This window comes from Rhinocladiella mackenziei, assembly GCF_000835555.1.
Source record: "Rhinocladiella mackenziei CBS 650.93 unplaced genomic scaffold supercont1.7, whole genome shotgun sequence".
In the NCBI taxonomy this organism is placed as follows: domain Eukaryota; kingdom Fungi; phylum Ascomycota; class Eurotiomycetes; order Chaetothyriales; family Herpotrichiellaceae; genus Rhinocladiella; species Rhinocladiella mackenziei.
In genome coordinates this window covers 2,055,225-2,079,895 of record NW_013550598.1, presented here as the reverse complement: position 1 = coordinate 2,079,895, position 24,671 = coordinate 2,055,225, and the positions used below count along the sequence as shown (strand labels likewise).

Here is a 24,671-nt window from a genome sequence, read left to right as displayed (position 1 = left end):
ACGTCTGTCGCTGCATCTGCTCCGCCTCCTCGTACTTTCCCTGTTGCCGAAGCACCTCTGCAAGGTTGTTCGTGCTGTCCAGTGTTGAGGGATGCTCATCTCCGAGTACCTTCTCCTTTAGATCCAACGTCTGTCGTTGTATCTGCTCCGCCTCCCTGTATTTTCCAAGTAAGGTATAACTTTCAGCTATTTTGAAGAGAAGGTTCGTATCAGCTTGCTCCTTAACGTCATGCTCTTGAAAACTAACCGCAGCCAAAGCGTGCGGTAAGTATTGTCGCCACACGTCCCTATTCTCGTGGACAGGGAAGGGAAATATACCTGCAAGCAGCTGTATCGTCTTTTTGATCCACTGCTCCTGCTGACCTTCCTCCTGCAGCCAATTTCGCATGGCTAGTTGTACTAGTCGATGTACGTCAAACGAATGGCGATCCTCTCTTTCGGTGATGAACGCATATGCTTTTAGGATCCCGATCGCTTCGTCCACCTCTAGTTCGTCATTCCCCTGCGAAAACAACGACAATGGGATATCTTTGTCGATAAGAAAGCAAATCAACCGCAGGATGTCTGCAGCAAGTGGCTTATCCCGTAGAATATGGTTGAATGACACAAGCCACGTCGTAGCTATTGCACTGTTCATGCGGTTGTAACGACCTTGATACTCAGTCTCCCGGCTTAGTAACATAATCAACCTCATATCGCTGGACCGACAATGCTGGAGGTACCTAGTGGTCGACATTCCGGTCTTGGCCATGTATGCGGACGCCTGCTTGATGGCTAAGGGTAAATGAGTTAGTAATTCAAGCAGAGCTGTGGTGCTGTCGCTATCACGTGTTTGACTTTCCTTTAAATTCGTCTGTAACATTTGAGTGGCTTCTGCGTCGGTCAATTCCTCTGCCGTAATGATGTTCCGCTGGGGGATGTTAAGCTCCGCAACGACTCCATGGTTTCGTGTAGTGAATAATATCGAGCCCTTTAGACTGGAGGGAAAATAGTCGCATAGTGCCGTAGTGGCAAAGAGGAGTTCCACATCGTCAGCGTTGTCAATAATCAGGAGCCAGCTACCACAACTTTCTTGGCTCATTGCATTCTTGACAAGCAATTTGATATCGGCCCCGTCCTCCTCGATCCCCGGTACCTGGAGCTTCTGGCCAATCTCACGGTATGCATTCTCAAAACTGGTAACATCCACGGCAGGAACCCAGAACACGGAACAGTTTTGATATTGGTCACGAACTCGAAATGCGACCTCCAGCGCCATCTGAGTCTTGCCTACGCCCCCAAGGCCTTCGATGGCGGTACGTTGGCAGTTATCTTTGTCCACGTCAGGAGGAATTCGCTCAAGAAGTCGATTTATGACGTCTCCCCGACCTATGAAGTCCCGATTTCTCCCAAAGGGGACTAACCAGTGGGACCTATGAGGAGCTGAGAAACGTCGGTTAGAGATGGTTATACTAGTGGGAAAAACTACAACAATGGAACATTTATACTAACCTAAATCAGTGGCTGCGTCCCCTCCGTTCCACTCCGCCAAAAAAGCCTTCGTGCACGCTGCTGCCGTTGCCGCCGCGTATCGTTGCCATCCTTTTCTTTTGTGGCTGTCGGCATAGTCGCACACCCCTTTGATGATAATGCTCGGGAAATAATCCCATACGGCTGCCCCTTCCATTTCGAAACCAATGATTCCATCCGCTTGCGCCATCCGGTCACGGTGTTGTCCCGATTTCATCACGGTGTTCCCCGAGCCCATGATACCGAAGTGAACCTCGGGTTGCGTTGTCGAACTATCTCGATTGCGAGTCACTTGCATGATAGACTCACACCCCAAGTCTTCGCATTCAGTCTTGATGGCTACTTCACATATCTCCTCGTGATTTCCACACTTATCGCACATCGCTGGCGAGTGGTGCTGGTGCACATATGATGAATGGTAGAGGATGTCATTCTCTTGGCCTGGACGCTTCGTCTTCGGCAGCTTCCGCTGAATCTCTTGGAGAACTGTGGTGATGTTATCTTGCATCCTTTGCTTGTACCGACTGGTCGCTAGCTTAGCCTCGATAGCTCGAATATCCGGATTCGGTCGACCAAGAGTGTCTCGAACGTCATCTTTCCTCTTGAATCCCCATGGATACTGTCTCCCAAAATCATATTGGATGAGTGCTTGACTGATGATGACATCGCCGAGCAAGATCTCCTCTCGATTCGTCCCTGAAGGTATCCCTCCACAAATGCCGACCACTAGAGCTAGCTTGATGTTTGGAAAGCTCACGCGCAGGGAGCCCGCCACCGCCGCGGCACTAGTGGTCCCCATACTGGGCATGTAGGCTAGAACCACATTGTGTTCGCCTATCACCCCAGCCGTGTAGGCGTTAAAATCCCCCGGGGTTTTCCAATATTTCTTGCCCTCATCTTCCCAGAACTTGTCAAAAACTTCTTGCACACATTCAGCTTCCAGCGGCAGGGCACAGATCAGCGCGATTTCGAAGCCGCCGCGATCGCTGGGGGGTTTGACGGGCATCGTTGTGTGGCTCAGGATAGCGCAAGAGAGGGCCACGTTGGGGGGTTATTCGCTTCTTGACGACATCAGGACGGCATCGTATCAAATTAAAAGACCATTAAGATTAAATGCAGTATTAGAATGATTCGCGTGAGAGATGGCAGACATCTCACAACCACGCGGCTGAGATCAGGCTGAATGCGGTCGAGGCTCATGGCAATGCACCATGAACAGCTTCCCCCGCCGCTATTACATACTGTATGCCACATTTTTGAAAGTGCACTCAGCAAACAACAAAGGGCTATGCACATTGTAGAAAAGTGAAGGTTCTCCCCTCGTTCAACCACACGTTCATGTAGGCCGATTTTAGGGATTATAAAAGGGATAATCGAGCGTTCACCACACAATTTGTGGGGAGCGCCCACAGGTCAAAGCGCTTCCCGATTTGTCGAGGGTAAGTTAAAGCAGCAGGAGGCAAGGGAGGAAAGTTGGTCACGTGCTGATAGCCGTCAGTGCCGCTATTGGCACTCTGATATGTTTCGAAGACGCCCTCTGCGAGCACGCAGAGGGCTGGCTGCTGGCCAGTGGGACGATGGATTCGCACCTTCTCGCGGTGTCCGGTGTGAGTACCTATTTCGATGAGGAAACCAAGACGAATCCAACGGCAAACGGGGACGTGCTGGCAGCTCAGGGGTTGCGCGTCCTGCACGACGACGACAAGTACGACAGCGCAATGAAGTCAAGAGAGTTCCAAAGAGGTGGAATGGATAACGCCGCTGGGATACAATGTCAAGGGTTACACAGTGCCGTCCTCCCTCCAATAGTTCTATCTCAACGACCTCGACCATCATCTTCAGCATAAGCCCTCCGACTTACTCGTGCAGTTGTCTGCACTGTGGGGTAAGCCCTCAACACGACGTTAAAGGACTGTTGTGGCCCAACAAATGACTGTATAGGGAATATGGTTAGGACTTTGACTGAGTCGAGGGTCAACGCCAGTAATAGCTAGAATCTGCAAGTTAGCCTGCAGCCTGTCATGGCCAAATGGGCGTAAATGAATCGACTTCCCACCAAACCCATTTCGATCCCGACGCTCACGTCTGTGAGCTAAATCTCTCCATGCAGGGCCTAAAATGGATCCTTCGATGGGAGCCCAAACGGGCTTCAACACTTGTGCAAACAGCTACGGCTCGCTTCTGAGGTGCGAGCTGTCACGGGATGTACCAACGAAGGGTAAGGGTGCGTTACGAGGGGGTGTAAGTGTTGGCAGTCCGCATTGGGACTAGCCTAGTCACGTGCACCGCAGCCTTCGTGGCCTTTTTGTAGGGGGGGTATTATTCTGTACACCAACTTTTGTTATTCTGTACACCGGAAAACCTGCTTATTCTGTACACCATGCCTCAACTCTCCTTATTCTGTACACCACCACCTCTCTCTCGCCTTATTCTGTACACTTAACGCTCTCATCCTGTTATTCTGTACACCGCGCTAACAGAGCTTGTTGCCGTTGGCCCGGCGATGGCGAGAAAACACTAGTAAGTGGCGTAGCTGTGGAGGGGTGACGCGTTAAACTCTCCCCGTTATAGGTGGTTGCGAAGCAATAAACACATTTGATTCCCTTTTCCTTGGTAGATAAGTACCGTGCATTTTGAGCTTCTCTGTATACTTTGTAAATTATTGTGGCCTACACAGCCGGATTTGTGTAGAGATCCCCTGCACGGTCGATACCTCGTGCTGACTAAGGTAACAAACCAGCGCCCATAGGCTTGGGAGGACCGCTCATAAGCCGGAGGGGGAAACCGCCCATGAACCGGGGGGAAACCGCCCATAAGCCGGGGGGCAACTGCCCCGCTTATGGGCGGTTCCCACCCAAGCCTATGGGCGCTGGTTTGTTACCTTAGTCAGCACGAGGTATCGACCGTGCAGAGGATACCATCGTTAACCATCATTTCTGCATTCTATATAGGCAGACTTAGGTGTTGTGACATCACGTATCTTCGAACTGCGCAGATAACCGGAAAAATAAAAATCCGGACCAATCAAAAGCGGTGTACAGAATAACAAAATGTGGTGTACAGAATAACATTACCCTTTTTGTAGCTTGCGCCTCGCTCAGATCAATCAATCCTCTCTCGGTCCTACAGTAAGGAGCGCTGCGAGTGCACAAGGTAGGGTATGGAATGGCAGTGTAAGGATTCGAAGGCTCTCATACATTTCGATCCTTTCATCTCTTGCCCGTTTTCGGCGTCCAGCCCCCTTTCCGTCTTCCTGCCACTTCTACTATGGCTGGGGATACGATTCGAGAGGCTGGGAACTCTGTTCGATGGCTAGAACCTTCCGTTCGCGGCGTGGTGTGTCGAGGTGTTGCATTTCGTGTTGTACACCGTGGGTGTTAAGAGTACACGATTACGATTAGAGATGCGAGAGAAGATTTAACAGCGTGAGGCGACTGAACTTGAGAAGGCGCAGCGAGTAATCGCCCTACAAGAGCGACGAGAAGAGACTCAGCGCAAAAAGGAGCAAGATAGGCTTAACAGGCAGACCGAGAAGGCCCTTCAACAACAATAGGCTCCTCGTCGTCGTCGAGAGAGTATCTACTCTCGGGGAATCAAGGGTAACAAAAGTGTCAACAGCGACCTCAACACCATTCCAAATCCCACCGGAATTACTACGGACACTAAAGTTCAATTGAAGTATCTATATACGCGAAATTTGTATTATTTTCACGTCGTTTGGCGCCCCGAGGCACTCCGCCTCAAAACAGCCTATACCGAAATTCGGGTTTTGGTGTTCGGCACGCGCTAACGCGCGTGTTTGATGGCGTAGCCACTCAAATTGGAAGGCCAAAGGCCGACCAACCCGTTGGGCACGGCTGGGACATCGGGAGATTACTCTTCCCAGTCCCAATTCGGGTTTGAGGTGTCTCCGTTCCCATTCTCCCCACCCTAAAGCACGGCATATTACAGTTGACCCAAGAACAGGAGGACAATCCATGAAAAATACGCCGTGTTGGTGCTCAAATAATCCTTAACTGCTTCATCTCAACATCTGTAAACTCCTCCCATAACGCCAGACAAGTCTTCTTATCACCCTCGCTCTCTCGAAAACTATTACTCCTATCCCTAGCATTCCAGTACCCAACACGCATATATCTCTCCTCCCTCCTCTCTATCCTCACCAGTATCAATCCTTCCAGCTGCGGCACTTCTTCTTCCTTCTTCTTCCTCTTTTCTCCTGGACGAAAACTGGCATTGTGATCGAACACCAACAGGAAGAAAACCTCCCTTGGGTATATTTGAGCGGGCTCAGATGTATCAAGGATGCAATACCAAGCATTGATCTCACGTCGTGGTTTGGTCAAGACTCTGCCCTTGAGATGCAGCGGTCCATGCCTTCCATCACGGCTGGTGATAGGAAACTCCAAAATCTCAACCATTTCCTTACCGATATGAATAACTTCTTCCACCCGCCCGCTCGGAAACCCGTATCTGGTAATGCTCCTCGACGCGGTAGGGATCACTACCGGACCATCAACCGCGACCCAACTCCAACTCGGCGCGCCCCTCCGCCTCGGTCGAGCATAAGCTGGTTGCTCGGCGCCTCTACCGATGATAGGACGCCAAAGTAGTTGCTTAGCCGTCCACTCTCCGGGCATATTCCATATTCCGTAGAAACAGTCAAACCCCACCACTTCCTGAATCTCCCCTATAATACCCGCAAGTGCAGCAAGGCGATCACTGCGTTTCGTGATATCACAACTAGTGTACTTTCTCACAATCTCAGCCCAGTACTCCAGGAAGGAGAAGCGGGATCCCAGATCTAGAATCCCGTTTTCAAATGTGAGAGGCTCGGGGGAGAACTGTGCTTCATGGAATGCGGTATCTGACCACTGGCTTGTGTATTCTTTGATGGCTTCTTCGTGTTGACAGTGTAGGATATTGGATATAGACCGCCGGAACGTATTGCGTAGTACTGTACCTGCAGGGAGAGATTCAAAGGCTTCGGTCGTGAAACACTCCCACATCACACCTTGAGATGTGAAGTGGAGATTTCGGCGGGATAATAGTCGCTCCTGTTTTCAGAAAAAAAAGTTGGTATCAGTACGAGTTCCTTGATACAGTTGGAATAGTGGGGCCATGCCTGAACAACCCAAGCCCTAGAATCCAATCTACACTTCCTCACACTATCCTTGACAGAGTCTGTGACGCAAACAGGCCCCGATTGATACTGATTCTTGTTAAACCACGACCACATCTTGCCCACTGCCCAGAATCCCTTATCAAGCGTCCCCTCAATACAACAAGGAAGACTGTCTAATGGATTCCTGCTTTTCAAGAATCCTTCATCCGCAGTTTCCGCGGAGCTGGCACAGATGGTACAGATGGAATTGCTGTAGATCTGTCCCATTTTCACTGATTCGTCTTCCCAGTCGTCTTTCGAATCTTGCAGGATGCAGAGGCTGTCTACCCATAGATGCTGATACTTTAGACCCCGAGTCACTGTAATTGCGTCTGCGACTGTTTTTGGCAGTTCTTTGACATCAATTCGCTGCATCAGACCCTCTGCATTCTTAGTAGTTAAAACCAAAGGGCTGGCGCCACCCCAGCAGTAGCTCAGAGTGGTATACTGGACAGCGGCATCAAGCTCGGATGTTGACACGACTTTTGGTGCATCGTCTGAATCATCGCTGCCGACCGTGATCAACCGCGCAGGGAGAATCCGGTCTCCGGTCTGGACGCAGCAGAGAGCATGATCAGAAACGCAATCGCGAATCCATTTTCGAGCCATCTCGTACACGGAATCAGCGCCATTGTACCGACTCAGTCGGGCTTCATGTGAGTTCCGTAACGCAAGAGGATCCGGTCCTAGGAATTTTGAATAGTCAGTCTTCTAATCTACGTACGAATTCGCACAGAACGAACATACCATATATCAAACTGGTCACCTCTCTAGGATCGAAATTCAAATTCCTCTCCCTTCCATGAGTCCTGACCACACCAACAAACTTATGAATCATTCTCAAGTTATTGAACGCCGGTGAGATTAATGCGATCAGACAGTGTTCCTGGACAGAGCCCAGCTTCCACCTCTTCACCGGGTTATCTTTTCTCCTCATCCATTTCGGCTGCCAGACTTTCAGCTGAATAGCACCGAAATCTCGAGCGCCTGATACAAACTCCTTCAATTCGTCTTTTGGTATCGTCTGGATTAACAACGCGCAAAGATGGCATCCTGTTCGTGATGAATCGAGGAGGTCTTTGAGGGCTGCATGGAAAAGGTGGAATTCGGCGTGATCCTGGTGCGTGATGCGGATGAACCCAAGTCCAATGCCTCTTCGGAGGAGTGTTGACTTGGAGATGACCTTTATGCACAGAGAGCACAGGATGTTGGGTTTACATTTTTGATTTCGGTCGAAGTCTTCGACGCCGATTGACGACATTGATTTTCTCAAGCAGGGCCGACCCTTTAATCGATCCCGTGACGAAGAGTAATATGAAATAGCTCCACAGACGCGAATGTGCTATCGTGGTTTACGAATGCGGTAGCGGGAGAGTGAGGGTGAGTAGTCAGGCTATCGGTTCGATCGAGGCGCAGAAATGTACGAAGGTGGTGCGTTGGTGCTCGAAGGCAGCGAGTAACCGCTTCCGCGACGTGCTGCTGCATAGCTGGCGGGACCCCGTAAATGGCCTGAAAGCATCATGGAAGAGACAATGAGGCTGTAATGGAGAAGTAGGTAGATGTTGGCAAAGGTGCGCATGAGGCTGTGTGTTTGTTGATAGCTGGGAGACCAGGCACGACCACGTGACCATTGTAGCCACCTACCACTGCCAAGATATCCGGCTTGTTTGGAGTATATCGCTGCGTTCTTTGGCTGGCATTCCCGCTTCAAACATGAGCAGTGTTCTCAAAGCCTCTCTTCCATTCTATAGCCACAGGTCCTGGTACAGAGATCTACCTCATTGTCGATTCTGGCTAACCTATCAGTTGGCGAACATGTGTGATTAGATAGTAAATTTCCGGGATGCTCAAACCGAAACAATCGTTGCCAGAGGTTTCACTTTACTTTGCCAACCCCTTACAGCGCTTGAGATCTCGAGGTTGGGCAGACAAATATGAAGCGCCTGATGGTCCTGTACATACCTAGAAGCCTAACCGCTGCCATGCACGCTGCTGTGGTTGCTGTCCGCCCATCCAACCGAGCTGTTCGTTTGTCGTCTGGATGGACCAACCTGGTTTTATTATTTGTTTTCCCCCGCAATGGTCGGAAATCAAAATTGATCTGATTCCGAAGCATTGGATGTTCTGGACCTGTTTCAAATCACGCGTCCGGAGATCTAGATGACTCTGGGTGCAAGGGAAGTGGCTGGGAGCGATAGACGATCGCAGGCCTCAGCTGAACGCTGTCCTATTCTGCAGGCTTGAACGAGGCGGTAAGTCGGTATTGAGGACTAATCATCTGGTCGACTTGTATCCAAGTTGAAACGTGCTAGCTGCTCGGCGCCGATGCGAATATCAATCGTTCTATCTCGAAGCATATTAGACGATATGATCCGGCATGCCCTGAGAGTCCGCCAATCTGCGCAATCGATTCTTCGATCAGTTGCAAGATGCTGCTCAGAACGTCAGTCAATGTATTTCGAAGACGTGCGCAGACGTGGATACCGAATTGTAAAGTCATACACCTGACATCCCGGCGCTCAATGTTTCCGTCTATGCAAGTTGCGTCCATAGTTTCGGTTTCAGGCTTCAAAATGGGAGGTAATCCACGTACTTCGAACCATGTGCTCTTCGAAAGCCCGGAAGAATCAATTCTCATCTCCGTTGCAGGAGTCCAGATAGGGCGCAACCCATACACGCCGATTCAGGAGGTCTCCGAATGTCCGGGAAAATCAGCCACATGCCCAAAACCTGAATACATCTCTGTCCTATTTTGTGAAGATGATGAACCAGCAGACGTGGCATGGACTTTTGCCATCCGCGGCGGGGAGGACTTGATAAATACTTTGCAGAGGTACGCCGGGACGATGAGACACGACACAAGCGATGAGTATACGGACGCATTCCAGCGATTCGTCACGGGGCTAGTTGTGCAGAGTCTACTTCTGGACCAAGGTGACAAGATTCTGGAGAATGCTAAACGCGACAAAGACAACGACATACCTCTCGAGCATCCAACGGTAAAACCAAAGACAATTGAGTCCACCAAGAGACTGTCTGGAAAGGCGAGAGATGAAGAGATCGAACTGTGCTTCCAGCAAGGTCAATCTCCCGTAGACTTGGCGATATCCCTTGATAGAACTCCAGAGTTCGTCTTGCGCGAAGCCAAACGCCTTCTAGGAGAACAAGAGCTGGAGCAACAAATGAGATGGAATAAAAAGGGGCAATGGTCTGATGGCGAGACCCAGTGGCTAATTTCCCGACGAAATAAAGGCTTGCCGTTGAACAAGAGGGCTAGGTTGCTCCGAAGAACAAAGCCGAACGTGGAGAAAAAGCTTCGACAGCTTGGAACCAAAATATTGGAGTCGAGTGTTGTGGAGGAAGGGCCCCAGAAATTGCCATTTTGGTTGCGAGAAACGCTTTTTACCACGCGGTTGTTCGAAATTTGGGAAGGTCTTCTGGAGTCTGATATGACCCCAATTTGGAGAGAGGCTCTTTCGGAGAAGTCTGCTGAGCAGTGGCTTACCCCCATTTCTGAAGGGATCCCAAAAGATGTGAAGAAGATCCTCGGAGGCTTACAACCCCCTACTTTTGACGAACTCGAACATTTATCCCCAGTCAATTCGACGGACGCCGGGGTGTACGCTAGGCTAGTAACCTCTCGATACCCGGTCCAGGCAGTTAGTGACCGATATTTGTACGTTGGTTCGGCCAGTAAGTATGGCAGTGGACTGCAGGGCAGAGTCAATCAGCACATCAGGAAGGCTATCAAAACAAGACTGGATCGGAACATAAAAACAATGAACTTGAAAGCGCCGGGCTGTTTCGTCGCCCTAATGACCATGAAGATGAACAGCGCTGAAGAAGAACACGTCCTCGGCGTGCGGAGGACAGTGACATTAGCAGAGGCAATCTTAACGATATGGTTAGGGGCACTCCAATCACCATGTCCTCATCTTCGAAAGTTGTGTCCATGGGATCTGCAAGCTCTAGATTACAGAGCATGGTCATCGCACAATCCTTTAACGGTAGATATCGTTCTGCCCAACAACTCGATGATCGGGAGATCTGTTTAGCATGGGATATGATATATTTTTTTTCCGTCTGCAGCTCTCCCAGAGCCTGTACTTTGAAGACCTTTCCCAGAGGTTTCTGGCCTCTGAGAGTTTCTGGCATCGATATCAGCGTAATAGAATGCACTTCATGTGACACACTCAGCGCTGTCTTTGACTTGAATCATGAGAAGCAACATGTTTCGGTAGAACGGTTGCCCCTAAGCGACGTTGGCAGGTATTGTCAAATGGGATACATGAGCGGGAACGCCGACGTTGGTGGACATCCATAGCTACCGCAAGACTCCGGATTACCAGGAGCAGAAATTTACTATGGGCAACACACCCATTTTCGCTGCTCCTTCAATGCCCGCAATTTTGCGTGGTGACGCCGTCGTCGACTGTGCAATTCGTTCTTGTATAGCCAAACCGTAGTGTTGTTGACTGCGCGCGTGGTCACGTGTGTCATTTCTGTGAGTCTGGCAGCCACCCTGCGGCCTGCGCAGCCTTCTTGCGATCCGTCCTCTTGAGTCGTCCTTGCTGGCGTTGTAGAAGGCGGTGGCTCGATAGAGGGGGTGGGAGGAGGAGATCTAGGTGTCGGCTTCGCGGAAGGTGGTGCCTGCTCGCGGTGTTGCTCACGGCGCAGTTCTTCAATCATATAATTTCTTGCCTCTCCACGTTCACAACGGTCTTTTTATTGTTGTTCCTTCTCACCGATCTCGTTTGCCGTCAATCCACGAGAGTTCTCGGCCGGTCGCTTGCGCTTAAAGGTCCGCTTAGGGATTGTATCTGGCTGACCGATTGGTAGGGCTGCGAGCTCTGCGTGGCCCTCACCAGTCTTCTGAAGCGTCTTTAGAAGGTCAGATATCTGTCGAGTGAATCGATCCTTCTCCTCTATTGGTAGAGCGTCACGCAGCTGCATTATCTTGTTTAGATCTCGATGAATGGTCGCCTTCTTTGGAGATAGTAGGAGTGCTCGCGCTGAGTAGCTGGGCTTCCAATCCGCGGGTACAACGAGCCACTCAGTACTATGTTGTTGCTTCAAGTGCCACCGCGGATGAATAAGTGTTGAGTGGTATAGACTCCATCTCTTCTCGAGCCAACGGGATGAGTATGTGTAGACAGGGTAGACTATACCGTAAACGGTTCTCGCATTCACAGGAGTCGAAGTCGTCGGCTAGATCATAGGAGGCAAACGCAGCGAGATCCTGTGACTTTTGACAGAGCGCCAAATACGCTTCTTCAACACGGCGAATCGCAAACAACGAGATCTTGCCCCTTAACGCTCTAAACACCTGACTCTGAAGACCTGTCGGTTGCTTTGTCATCGACGCTGACCTTAGACTCCAGAGTCACTGGTAAACAAGTGTTAGCTTTGAACAAAGGGCCTGCGCCGACTTCTCGAGGGACATTTGACCGTGTACCACCTTCATCAGCGTAGAGTGCAACGCTTCATTCTGTTGAGTCGAGCTTGCTCCAAGATTAGGATATTTGGCCGTGTAACAAGTGACGAATTGCCGTTCTTTGGGCTCGCAGAATTCGCGGACATACTCCTGCTCTTTTGGATGTAGACGGTCAAGAAGACGGCGCTTATTACTTAACAGGAGACCCTCTATTGAAGACTTCACGTATTCCCACTATAAGTTTTTGAGGCCAGGGATCTCGCCGTTTTCAGTAGTGTAACCATCCAGCTCTTCTGTCTTATATCCTCCCTTGCAGATACGAGCAATCATGGCGTTTACAACATGCCAGTTGCATAGCTGATGAGTAGTTGTAGAATCGAGGGCGCCAGATCGGACGGATGAAATCATACCCGATGAAGCGTCAGTCAGAACGACTCGTGGCCATGGAATACCGTCTTTGAATATCTCGAGCCCAAGAACTTTGAAGTAGTAAGAATAAGACTCTTCTGTTTCTCCCGGGCAATAGGAGAAAGCGATAGGTACCTGTTTCCCTTCATGCGAGAGCCCAATGCTTGTGAGCAAAAGCATTCGCTTGTCGTTTGTCGTGAACGTGGCGTCGACTTGAAGAAGATGACCTGAGCAAAACCGTCGAATTAGATCGACTCCTTCCATCATGTAGAAGACGATCTGAACAAGCTTTCGTGAAACTGGCCCTCGCTCGCAGTTTATATCGCCCTCAGCATAGCTATCATGAGTTCTCGTGGCCTAGACAAACCCAGCTTCATCAAGGGCCTTCAATAGAGCCACAATAGATCTATCGTCAACTGGATTGATCGGTTCGCGGCGAACAAGGTTTTAGTAGTCTTTCTGAGTGAGCACACCCCCCAGATTTTCCGGCCGCAAGGGTTTCAACGCCTCTGAGTACGGCTGACCAACCTCACGATATCGTCGAGCAGGGAATGTCTCGGGAGAGCGACAACCCACAGCGACTCGCGTACCACAGCGACATCGCTAAACACAAATCAGGCCTAGCTTGTGTGAACGTTGTCCGTTTGATGGAAAGGTACTGGAGAGGGCCACGTTGGGGGTTTATTCGCTTCTTGACGACATCAGGAGGGTATCGCATCAAATTAAAAGACCGTTAGGATTAAATGCAATGTCAGAATGATTCGCGTGAGAGATGGCAGACGTCGTCACCACCACGCGGCTGAGATCAGGCTGAATGCAGTCGAGGCCAAATCACGTTGCGGCGGCCAGCGCAACCTCATGGCAATGCGCCATGAACAGCTTCCCCCGCCGCTATTACATACTGTATGCCACGTTTTTGAAAGTGCACTCAGCAAACAACAAAGGGCTATGCACACTGTAGAAAAGTGAAGGTTCTTCCCTCGTTCAACCACACGTTCATGTGGGCTGATTTAGGGACGAGCGATCACAGGTCAAAGCGCTTCCCGATATGCCAAAGGGTAAAGTAGAAGGAGGCAAGGGAGGAAAGTTGGTCACGTGCTGATCGCTGTCAAGTTTCGAATACTAGTCACGAGACGTGTAACGATATGTGCAATAGTCCATGCGAGATATGTGATGGCCAAGATTTTAGTGCAGGATGATTTGGGGATACCGATAAAACTGGTGTACTATATCAGGCAAGAGGCCAACCTAACATGGATTGCCGCTGCAGTGCAGAGAGAATTAAAAAAAGTGTCCAGCAGTAAGGCCGCGAGGTTATGTATAACGGACTCTGATAGTATAGCATTAGAAGATTGGCCGGATCTACAGGCGTGATTATTGATAGTCTCTTGCCACCACAGTACAGCGAGAGTGCACTAATGATATCGGCATTGCGCCCGTCAGACGAATAAATGACATGATCGCGGCGTATTGACAATACGATGATACCGCTCGACGCTCAATCATTTGTCAGTTAGGCGAGATGTTATCATACTTATATAGGAAATGCTATCCTGTTTACGTCTTAGCTTAGGTTTGGAAGAAAATTGCAATGTGTCTGCAGAGACGCAGGTCTTACACAAATGGGCAGAAATTTAGAGCTGGCTTTACGATCACTTAGTCAAGTTACTGGTAGGCCTTACGAAACGTGCTCCGTGCATTGTTAAGGAAAAGCCCGAGGGGGCTATTAGGTAACATGAGTGCTATCCCTGGGGTTCGAACAAGGAAACGTCCGCTCTTTATCCTACTGGTCAATCGCCCCGGGCACAGTCCTGCTTATTCATGACCCCTTTTCTGACAACCCGCGTCCCGTACCACCGTTACTAATACTGACGCACTTACGTACAGAACAGGGTGGGAAAGACCTTTTCACCAGCCATTGATCTTCTCCTGTTCCTGCTATCGTCTGAGTACAAGTAGTTAATTGTGCGACCAGCAGAGCAGAGCACAACGGTCCGTGACAGACTTGTTATTGTGCCTACAGGCGGTTAGGACTTTGACGACGAAGGGTGAGGAGCGAGTTTAAAGCCTAGGGCTTGGGCTGACATTGAGTGGTGGTACCTGTGCGTTGGGAGCAAGGAGAGGCATTTGACGGCCAGGACCAAGACTAGAACAACTGGTGGAAGAAAGGAGGACAAGAGGGGGGCGCGGCGGCGGAAAGACACGGACAAGAACAAGCAAGAATAAATCGATTCGTCCGTCCATATCGACAGTGCGATCTTGAGATATTCACAACCCCAAAACTTCCAGCTCAACTTGCAGACCAAGCAAAACGCAACAACGATGGCACAACCGCGAAGATCCCAATCACGACCGCACGGCCCAAACCACATGCCGACAACAACGATACCAGTCTTCAAATCACCTAACGAACCCCTTCCATCTTCTCCGGCCCGGCCGACTCTGCGCCCATACACAACTGCGCCCGACGGCGTTGGCTCGACGCAAAGCGCGCCGGGGGCCGGCGCGGCACACAGTTTCATCCACTCCGCCGTCGACTCAGCTCTCCCAAACTCCCCATTCCATCGACGACGGAGGCGAGAGTCCGTCATCGCCCCTTTCGCGGGCCGGCTTGGTGGGAATCAAACCTTTGTCCTCGATCGATCGAACCCGGCCAATGCGGAATTGTTGCAGAAAGTCCCCGATGCAGCGCCGAATTTGAATTTAAAAGAAGCCTTCGATCCTCGCGCGTTCCGGGATGTGGATTTGTATAAGGCAGCTGCGATTGAGTTTGTGGGTAAGTCAAGCCCCACCAGTCCTCTTTTCTCTTCCTTGGTCCTGCTTGACTTTACCGGAGTTGATGGCTCTTTGCTCTTTGTTCCGGTGTTCGTCCGGCACCAGGATCGAGTGCTGCTGATGACTGACATTTTTCTTTCTTTGGGGGGCCTAGGAACTTTACTCCTCGTATACGCAGCCGCATGGAATAGTCTGTCGCCCAATATCCCTCCACCGCGTCCATCGCCGACATCTGGTGTCTTCAGCGCCGTCACATTTCTCGGTCCCTTAGTTGGCGCTTGTATCAATTCAATCCTGATGAGCCTGCTGATTTACTCCTTCGGCGCGATCTCCGGTGGCCATATGAACCCGCTAATTACGCTGGGGACTTTCTTCGCGGGCTTGACCAGTCTCCCGCGCTTGGTCTTGTATGTGGCAGCGCAAACGGCCGGAGGGGCGTTGGCAGGATTATTGCTGCGAGCGAGTGCGGGCACACGAGATTTCAAGGTCGGCGGATGTTTTTTGTTCGAGGACATGGGAGTGAGTGTTTTGTCGGCGTTCACTGTTGAATTGGTGGGTGATGTGTTGTTGCTTGTGCTTGCGTTCGGGGTCGGTTTGGATCCAAGACAGAGAGAGATCTTTGGACCTGCATTGGGGCCGATTCTCGTTGGGCTGGCGGCTGGTGCGACGGCGTTGTGTATGTCCTTTTCGCGTCCGGGGTTTGGGGGCCCTGGGATGAATCCCGCCAGATGCTTTGGGGTGTTTGTGGGAAGTCGGTTTCCGGGTTGGCATTGGGTGCATTGGGTGGGGCCGCTGGCTGCCAGTATGTTTCATGGCATTGTGTATTTTCTGGTTCCTCCGGTTTCGCCCAAGGACAAAGGAGCACCCGGAGGTGAGAAGGAGGGTCTGTCTTTGTCTACGGCAGAGGCAGAGCAGGAGAAGACGGCGGATAGAGAGTGTGTGTAGAAAGGAAAGGATTACCATCCGGAGAGCTTAATATGGCCTCACCAATAAAAGGGGGAAGGTCGTTCCATTCCATTCAAGCTCCGAGCATGACTCTTCTTCTGGGCTCCTTTTTCATCCCACCCCCTTTGACGAATTGTACGGCTTTATGAGTTCGCTCTTCATGGCCGGCGTCTTCGCCTCTGTGTCCTTCCATCCAGCAGTTCGTACAGTAGAGATCTCCGTCACATCCGATACAGCGGAATGTCGCGTCATCGTTACAGATGATGCACCACGTATCAACTTCCTCATCGGTGTATCCGATCGTGGGCTTAGCGGATGTGGATGTGAATGGCTTGGTGGATTTCATGGTCGTTGGGACGGAGGGGAGCGACAGCCCGGCAAAGCGAGAGGCTAGATCGTCATCCTCTTTACGATTGGAATCGGGTTTCGTCTCGACGGGTTCTGGGAGCATGGATGGCGTGGCGGGGAGGTTGAGAGCGGACGATTGAGGTGCTGTAGATGAATCTGACAGTTCCGGGTTTGGCTGAGATGCATCTTCTTCCGAGTCTGGTGCCTCCATTCCATCGTCTTGTGGTGAGGTGGACCCGAGCTTGACTTCATCGAGAATTCTGGCGAGGAGTTCGTCGGCTTCCTGATCCAAATTGTCTTTCGACTTGGATCCAGCTTTACTCCGGGCTTCCTCATCTGATTCCGGCCCTGGTTGAAAGACAGAGACGTCGAGAGCAGGTAATTTCGGGGCGGATATCGTGTCTGCGGCAGGGTCTCTTTCTTTCTCCTCTTCCGCTCGCGCTTTACTCTCTTCCAATGCGTCGCCGAGGGCCGACTTTGCAGACCGCAGGAGATCAGCCACTTGGTCTTCCTCGCTCTTATCAATCTCCCATGCATCCGACGGTCCCAGATCTGCCAATAGCTCCTCGAGGGTTTGATCATCTTCTGTCTTCTCTGTCGAGTGTGTGGAATTGTCTGCTCCACTTGCAGTGGGCGTACCTCCGAATGACTTCCATCTTCCTAGTAGGTCTGAGTGAAGGGCACGAGCAGGACTAGGGTCGAGGGACACAGATGAAGGTTTCCCAAGAGGTGTCTGGTAGCTGGATTAGAATCATCAGCCAAATGCGCATGGTCGACAAAGCGATGGATTACTTGTTCTGATCAAAGGAGACAGCAGATTGTTTCAGCGCATTCAAGCGCGAGAGTAAATCTCGATCTGCATTCGATGCGGGGTCATGAGACATCACAGCCGTGCTATTATGCAATCATGGTCATGAAATGTTTGGTGGTGGACAAGGAATCTACCCTCGCGGAGCGTTTGTCAGTCCCGAAGACAAGGTTTCTGCATCAATGGTTTGTCCCGCATGACGTAGTGGTTCTGAGGTCCCTAAAGGTTTCCAAGCAGTGCCATTGCATTTTGGAATGCTTCAAGGACTCTTGCATCTGTACATGGCATTAGTATAAAATCCTCTCGATGAAAAAGAGGACCAACGGTGTGCTTGTTTCTGTGCCAATGATGCTTCAGAATTCTGGACCAGGGCAATTCTGGTTCGCAGCCTGCAAAGATTAGCATTTGATTCCTGATGTTGGACCAAATTCACACCTCTTGATAGCTCTTTCAGCTTCGTATTCGTTTGAAACTTGCATGTAGAGCATAAATTGCTGTTTGCAGTCAGCCACATCCACAAGTCGACGAGGCTTACATACCTCGAAGCGGGCACCAAGCTCATTCAGGATCTCTTGTTCAGCAGCAATATGAGGTTGAATCTCCTGGTTGTAACGATTTTCCAAGTCCGTCCAATCCAAAGGATCCAAGTCGATGGTAGTATCTCTCTCGTCCAAGGATCGCTCAAATTCCTGGAATTCGAAGTCTAGCTTCTTCTGATGGTCGCGGATTTCTTTCGCAAACGCATCATTTGTTGTGGACGGAGGGGGTCTTTTGGTTTTGTCGGCGGATTCGTGGAATTTTGACGCCAAAGTACTTGAATTTGGCTCTGGAGCAGCCTCATAGATCTCTTCATTGGTGCGTGTTCTCGTGTGTCTGGGTCTGGCTGGCAATGGGGAGGATTCGATGGTCGTGGCCGCATCCATGTCTGTCATGTCTATGATCTCTGACAGCTTCGCTTCGTCTGCAATCGGAGATTCAACAACATCATGAACGGTGTCCATCTTGGCTGTTTGGTTGATTTGGCGGACTCTCTGTACCAAAAAGGTTGAATACCAAAGCCAATCTCTTCCTGCTTTTTAGCGCGACGCGTTGTCACGTGATCAGTCTTCCCTGACAGAATCTCCCGTCCGTTGAGGCGGCACGTCATGCTTGCCGCTCATGAAGCCCAGCCTCAAATCCGTCCGATCCAGGGACGTGCTGCCTATTTCTCCATGTTATCCTCGAGACCCTTGAGATAGACAATGCCAACCGGCTATCTATGATCGTGCTTTGATGCACAACCCTAGCACGTCCTAAGTCTGTTCTGACATCATGATTTCAGATTCCTTTCCAGCGGAAACTCACCACCGCCGGTGTCGCTGGATGCGGAGGTTAACGGCCACGAGACCACAGAACATGAGATCACCCGTTCCTTGAATAGCGCTTCTGACACCGATTCCTCATTCATTTGTGTCGATACCGAACAGTCTCGCCAGATGGATTGCTCTATTTGCAAGCAACATCCTGCCGCTGACGGTGGAATGCACTGCATAACATGCGCCCGCAACATGCTCTACGGGGTGAGAAATCAACTCGCTCACATCTTACTTCAGAAAGAGGAGCTTCGTCGCAAAGTCGAAGCCATCGTCCGCCCAGAGCTTGATACTTCCAAACCTATCGATGAGGAGACCACGAAACTCAGAGAAGCGTGGCAGCATCAGCAAAGCAACAACGACGGTCAGCGCCTTCAAGAGGAGAAAGAAGAAATGGAGCGTCAGATTCAGGAAATCCAAAAAGACACCGAGGAGAAACAAGCTCAGGCCAAGGCCGTGCGAGAGCGTCTGGCTGAGAAAAGAGCCAATCTGGAAATCGCCAAACATGCTCTGGCCACCAAAGGCCGGAAGAAACTCCAGGATCTCGAGGATGCCTGTGTCAAGCAAGAAGCCCAAAATGATGCTCTCCATAACAAGACTGTCGAAGCGAAAGCCACACTCTGTCGAGAAGCTGCTACGTTGTTGAGGCTGCGACACTCCAAGAGAAAGGCCAAAGATGGTACGATTAAAGATCGCTATTCTCTTGGAGGTCTCGTACTGCCAGATTTGAAGGAAATCAACAGTATACCAGCCCGGCCCAGCATTGCCATGTGAATCTCACTAACTTTGGAATCTAGACATGCGATGCACCGAACTCAGCGCGGTTCTTGGACATGCTACTCGCCTGGTCTATCTCTGTGCGTTCTACATTGGTATCAGACTCCCTGCGGAAATCACACTTCCCCGTCGAGATTATCCGCTCCCAACAATCAATACCCCTCTCACATCATATTTTGACCAACGTATCCCGTTCCCCGGTACCGGTTCGAGTCTTTCAGCACCCAGCAGCCCGACTGCTTCTCGAATGGATCTCAGTTCATTTCCTCGACCCCGTCCTCTATTCATCGGTACTGACGACCATAACGAATCGGTGGTCCAGTTGGCAAAGAAGGAACCGTTGGCATTCAACTTCTTCTTGGAAGGCATTTCTCTTCTTGCTTGGGACATTGCATGGCTTTCTCGCACGCAAGGATTCGTTGCAGGTACGGAGACGTGGGAAGATATCTGTGACATCGGTCGCAACCTGTACCAGATGATCTTAGCTCCTCAACAATCTGCTGCCACATTCCGTGTTCTCACTCAACGAGAAATTCAAAACCGTCAACGTCCATCTCCTGAAAACCCCCCGGTTCCTGGTCGACTGGGTTCAACATCACACACTTCGGCACATACCTTTCTTGGGCGCGCGAATGATTCCGCCGACAACCCATCCCGTTCGTGGCGCCTGAACAAATACACCATGGTCGCCGATCCCTTGAAGAAACATCTTTTGGTAGAAATGAACAATGCTGAATGGGAACTGCTTGATGAACAGGAATGGGATGATGGAGGGGAGAAGATGGATGAGGCCGTGTTCATCAAGGCTAAGGCGATGGACGGGAAAGACTACGATGATGCAAGAAGCATCATGACCACCGCCGCCGCCGCCAAAGTGGCTGGTGTAGAGGAGGATAATGCCCGGGCCAAGGGTAAGAGTGGTTGGACCAAGGTTAAGAGCCGAGAGAAGCCATGACCTACCGGCGGCAGTGGGTCTCTCTTTGTCGGAGTCAAGGAAGATACCTGGCTCGGCAGGAGGAAGGCTGAAGCGCGGTGTTGGTGGCGCCCGGCGGCCTGTTCTTTGCTAATCTTTTAGATAGAAAAGTGCCCCATGTATGGCACGCGCGGCCGACCGGTGAATCCCAGTCAGGATGGCATGAATGACAGCTCTCAAGAAAGACACCCTATTCCCTTTTATCCCTGTGTTGGAAGTGGTGAGATTTCTCGAATCGAATCCGACATCATTTGCCTCGAGGCGCCTGGGGAATGGAGAGCGTTATGACTACATCGTGCCATGAGAGGTGATATTGGCTCTTGATGACGCCACGAGCACATGGAGGGAAAAGGAGACAATATGCTCAAAAACACCCTGAATGACATGTAACCAAGAGCAACAAATATTAAACACCAGAGTCTAATGGTGGACCCACGTCCATGTGCTGCACGTCCATGACTAGTAAATGACTGACCAGACTTATTCCTCTCAAGCACACAGGACGTAAACGGAACTTTGTTTGGTGGTAGTCTGATCTGGCTAGTGTACGTAGCCCTGAGGTGACAATTGAACAAGGGTGATTGGTATACGAGATCAATGGGACTCCTTGCCGCGTACTCCATTCAAAGTTTGCATAAGTGAGAGGATGGTCCGTATTCAACGGTGGTGATGGTATATCTCCCTGGCGCAGACGCTGCTTCACACACTGGCAAGTGACCTCCATGATCGCGTGCTCTATGGTGCGTTCGTGAGTTCGTCCCCTTCTTCTCGTCAAGCGTACGTAAACTATCAATTTCCCTTGGGACGGTCAACAAGAAAAATAGAACAACACAGTATGCTCGGCATTCCTTGGGGCAATCTCACGGCAACCTCCTGCCAAGTGACATGTATGAGCGATGAAGCACACAGGTTAAGGGCTATGATGTTCTAAATAAGCAGGGTGAAGGGAGGTGGGTGAGGGAAAAGGCTTGAACGCCCGTGGTTTAGGTAAAGGTCACCCAGATCTTAGCACCAAGCCCGCCCGGAAAGAGGGATGCAGGAAATTAGGGATGGTCCGAGGGCTCTGGGCAGTAAGCGGACAAATTTCTAGGCAGACCCCGAAGGACTTCGATGGGTGCTGGGCGAATCCAATCAAATTCACACCACCCAACAATGGAGCCTTGTCTGCTTTGATCACTCCGCTATCGAACGAGCCATCACATCCCTCTGGAGGGCCGTACGATTCTTTATCTCCAGAGTCACCACAACATCCGGACCTGGAAGGGAAAGGCCAATTTCTTTGTTCGCTCCATTCGTTTTTCACCCTATTCAATTATTCCGATATTGCTCTGTGCTCTTGATTTCTATAAACCTTTTCATTCCGAAGTCCCTGCAAACGGCACATGGACCAAGTGAGCATCATCATCGCCTTCGAAAACCGGACCGTTCTTTTTTGCTATATTTGACCACGACCTCAATAGTCGCAATTCAAAACTGTCGATCTTACCCATAATATCGGACACCATTGACATTGTTCAACAACTCTCAGCCAACCCAAGCACAACCTACCAACGACATATCACAGCATCATTCCACGTCGAAGGCAAAATGAAGTATGCCTGGGGGGCTGGTGGGCTGATGGTGGCTGCCAGTGCAGTCGTCGCTCAAAACCCAGATTGTTACGAAGAAAAGGGAAATTGGTATTGCAATGAGGTCGGAGCCATTTCATATTCCAACTTCGGTACTGCTGGTCAGTACCAAAAAGTCACACAGATGGGACCAAATGGCGAATGTACATTTGCCGACCAATCGTATCACGGAGGAATGGCACCCATGGACGGTGAGGTGAGCTGTAAAGAGCTCTTGATTTCACCTGTCAATTCTTACCTGTTCTTTCTTTAGGTATCCTGGCATTTTCGAGGCCCTATCCATTTGAAGCAATTTGCATTTTATACTTCAGGATCCAGTGAGACAAAAAGGTCAATTCATCCTCCTCCCATTCAGCGTCGCCATGCGCATCAGCAATTGCATCATCATCATCACAACCACGCCGCCAGAGAGGTTCATGATGAGGATATGGATATTGTCGGGGAGAAGCGCGCAGTGGGCGATGTGGTTATCGCTACTATAAATGGGAAGGTCGTGACTTGGACCAACGAATATGACGGATCTGCCCCAGCAACAGCAGCCACAGCAGCTCCAGCGGCTGAGGAAGCGGTCACTCTCGCGACTGCGGTATATGGCTCTCCGACGGCTGCCCCCAGTATGAATGTCGGTCCGGGACAATGGGGAAGACAAGCATATTACAATGCCGAACAGGGTATTGCAGATGGACTGGTTTTCCTGAATCACCATGGGGGCCAAGGATCCGGTGTATTTGATACGTAAGTGGCAAACCCGGGATGGATCGAGGTCCCATGTTGACAAGTGTAGTGTGTGGGGCATGTCGCTCTCGTATGCTTCCGCCGATAACAGCGCCGGTTCACCATCACCAGTGACGCTGGCAGATACTTTGATCGGCGATAACAGTGAATTTGTCTTGATGACAGACAAACCATGTTCGGATGGTGGATGTGGAACAGTCAGAGATGGCACTGTCGCTTATCGTGAGTAAACCCTCTGTCCTGCTTTAATGCCGTTGCTGAGTCGTGAACAGACGGATTTGACGGAGCATCGAAACTGTTCCTTCTCGACTTCAGCATGCCACTTTCGGGAGCCACCGGATTCAACGCTGACATGCCCGCAGCTTGGATGCTCAATGCTCAGATTCCTCGAACATTACAGTACGGAAAATGCTCATGCTGGGATTCTGGATGTGGTGAATTCGACGTCTTTGAGGTCTTGGATTCTGGCAATCAGAAATGCAAATCCACTTGGCATGGAGTTCACTCCCTCGGAGATTCGAACTGGTTCCCACGACCGATCAGTGGAACCAAGAAAGTTGCGGTTCTGTTTGACGGGAGTTCAAGCACTGCCCATATCATTGTCCTTCGAGATGACACCAACTTCGATGCCAGCATTGCTGAATCCACGGTAGCGGGTTTCCTCAATTCGATATCAGATCCCAAGTTGCATATTAAGGTCGCTCTGGCAGGATAAACGCTTTGACGGAGAGCTTTGAAGCCGGGAGTTTGGAGGCATATGCATCATTCTCGGGGCGAATTAGGATACTGCATATCAATCAGGGATTTGGTTTGGATGTTTGTTCCTTTGTTACACTTCATCATTGATACCCATCTTGTATCCAGTTGCGACATATCAGGTGCGAGAGAGGAGGTTACGACGGGAGTTCGAGCAATGCCTCCAGGGTACATGAGAGTGACTTGGAGTGACAGGCTCTTCAACAGGATTTTACGATGATAAAGTGAGGTAAGCCGACGGTATACCGTCAGGCGAGACTGCCCGAATTTCAACAAACTTTTTGAGAAAGAAATTTGCTTTTAAGGAGTAGGGAGAAATAACCGGCGGAGTATTTGTACACTATGGCAATGTTTTCCCGCGGGGCAGAGCGAGACTACGGCATTTTTATTTCAGCGACTTCAGCTCTTGCAATATCCAACTTTCTATTTCTACATGCTAACTTTGAGGAAAGCAGTTCTGGCAGACCAGGCTTCTTCATGAGCTACGCTGACAAGTTCCCAGAGATCATCCACGCCCTCGGTCTTCTCGCCTTTTGGAGAAGAGAGACAGGAAACTTTATCAGGCATCCTCTGGTGAAAAGGCTGTTCAACACATTGGCATCTGCAACAACTCCAGAAGCCCATATCCACAGCCTAAGATGGGGTCAAGTGTGGTATTCTGCCCGTGTCTCCAACTATGATAGCGGAAGAGCCACGTTCTCGTCTGCTCGAGGGAATCCAACGGCCTAGCCACCGTCTCGGACCGATCGGTCATCTAGGACACATATCGTTGGATTTTTCGAGCTAGAATCCGTCCTGCGGTTGGAGTTTCGATCAAAACAACCCTGGTAAGCAGTTCACTGGCTCCATGAATACTTCTCCACGTGGGGTCTGGGGGGACAAACCATCATCCCACAAGTTCTCGAATCCATTTACCGATCCTTGCCCGATATCCCACCATTTCGAGATGTCAATTCCGACGGATGATCCGTCGGGCCAAATGACGTTCACAAATCACACGAATAATCCAAGATGAAGCAAAAACTGAGAGTCGGGTGATAGTATCCGGTTTTCAAACCT

At 50.4% G+C, this 24,671-nt stretch overlaps 8 protein-coding genes across 8 annotated transcripts; 4 read left to right on the top strand and 4 right to left on the bottom strand.

The window, feature by feature from the left end:
- Positions 1 to 117: 117 nt before the first annotated feature.
- Z518_09544 (uncharacterized protein) lies at positions 118 to 2,515 on the bottom strand (the record flags this gene model as incomplete). Its single annotated transcript, XM_013413499.1, has 3 exons — positions 118 to 186; positions 248 to 1,422; positions 1,492 to 2,515. The coding sequence occupies 3 exons, from the start codon at positions 2,513 to 2,515 to the stop codon at positions 118 to 120; spliced, it is 2,268 nt and encodes a 755-aa protein (XP_013268953.1).
- A 3,095-nt stretch (positions 2,516 to 5,610) lies between these two features.
- Z518_09543 (uncharacterized protein) lies at positions 5,611 to 7,934 on the bottom strand (the record flags this gene model as incomplete). The annotated part of the gene is made up of 4 exons (XM_013413498.1): positions 5,611 to 5,616; positions 5,673 to 6,566; positions 6,677 to 7,359; positions 7,421 to 7,934. The coding sequence occupies 4 exons, from the start codon at positions 7,932 to 7,934 to the stop codon at positions 5,611 to 5,613; spliced, it is 2,097 nt and encodes a 698-aa protein (XP_013268952.1).
- A 1,312-nt stretch (positions 7,935 to 9,246) lies between these two features.
- Positions 9,247 to 10,728, top strand: Z518_09542 (uncharacterized protein; the record flags this gene model as incomplete). The annotated part of the gene is made up of 1 exon (XM_013413497.1): positions 9,247 to 10,728. One exon carries the CDS (start codon positions 9,247 to 9,249, stop codon positions 10,726 to 10,728), a length of 1,482 nt encoding a protein of 493 aa, XP_013268951.1.
- A 4,157-nt stretch (positions 10,729 to 14,885) lies between these two features.
- Z518_09541 (uncharacterized protein) lies at positions 14,886 to 16,235 on the top strand (the record flags this gene model as incomplete). The annotated part of the gene is made up of 2 exons (XM_013413496.1): positions 14,886 to 15,291; positions 15,445 to 16,235. 2 exons carry the CDS (start codon positions 14,886 to 14,888, stop codon positions 16,233 to 16,235), a joined length of 1,197 nt encoding a protein of 398 aa, XP_013268950.1.
- A 73-nt stretch (positions 16,236 to 16,308) lies between these two features.
- Z518_09540 (uncharacterized protein) lies at positions 16,309 to 17,467 on the bottom strand (the record flags this gene model as incomplete). Its single annotated transcript, XM_013413495.1, has 2 exons — positions 16,309 to 17,323; positions 17,376 to 17,467. The coding sequence occupies 2 exons, from the start codon at positions 17,465 to 17,467 to the stop codon at positions 16,309 to 16,311; spliced, it is 1,107 nt and encodes a 368-aa protein (XP_013268949.1).
- Positions 17,468 to 17,610: 143 nt separating this feature from the next.
- On the bottom strand, positions 17,611 to 18,392 carry Z518_09539 (uncharacterized protein; the record flags this gene model as incomplete). The annotated part of the gene is made up of 4 exons (XM_013413494.1): positions 17,611 to 17,666; positions 17,716 to 17,780; positions 17,827 to 17,885; positions 17,931 to 18,392. 4 exons carry the CDS (start codon positions 18,390 to 18,392, stop codon positions 17,611 to 17,613), a joined length of 642 nt encoding a protein of 213 aa, XP_013268948.1.
- A 474-nt stretch (positions 18,393 to 18,866) lies between these two features.
- Positions 18,867 to 20,475, top strand: Z518_09538 (uncharacterized protein; the record flags this gene model as incomplete). The annotated part of the gene is made up of 2 exons (XM_013413493.1): positions 18,867 to 19,485; positions 19,541 to 20,475. The coding sequence occupies 2 exons, from the start codon at positions 18,867 to 18,869 to the stop codon at positions 20,473 to 20,475; spliced, it is 1,554 nt and encodes a 517-aa protein (XP_013268947.1).
- A 1,605-nt stretch (positions 20,476 to 22,080) lies between these two features.
- Positions 22,081 to 23,571, top strand: Z518_09537 (uncharacterized protein; the record flags this gene model as incomplete). Its single annotated transcript, XM_013413492.1, has 4 exons — positions 22,081 to 22,317; positions 22,375 to 22,856; positions 22,906 to 23,078; positions 23,129 to 23,571. 4 exons carry the CDS (start codon positions 22,081 to 22,083, stop codon positions 23,569 to 23,571), a joined length of 1,335 nt encoding a protein of 444 aa, XP_013268946.1.
- Positions 23,572 to 24,671: the final 1,100 nt, after the last annotated feature.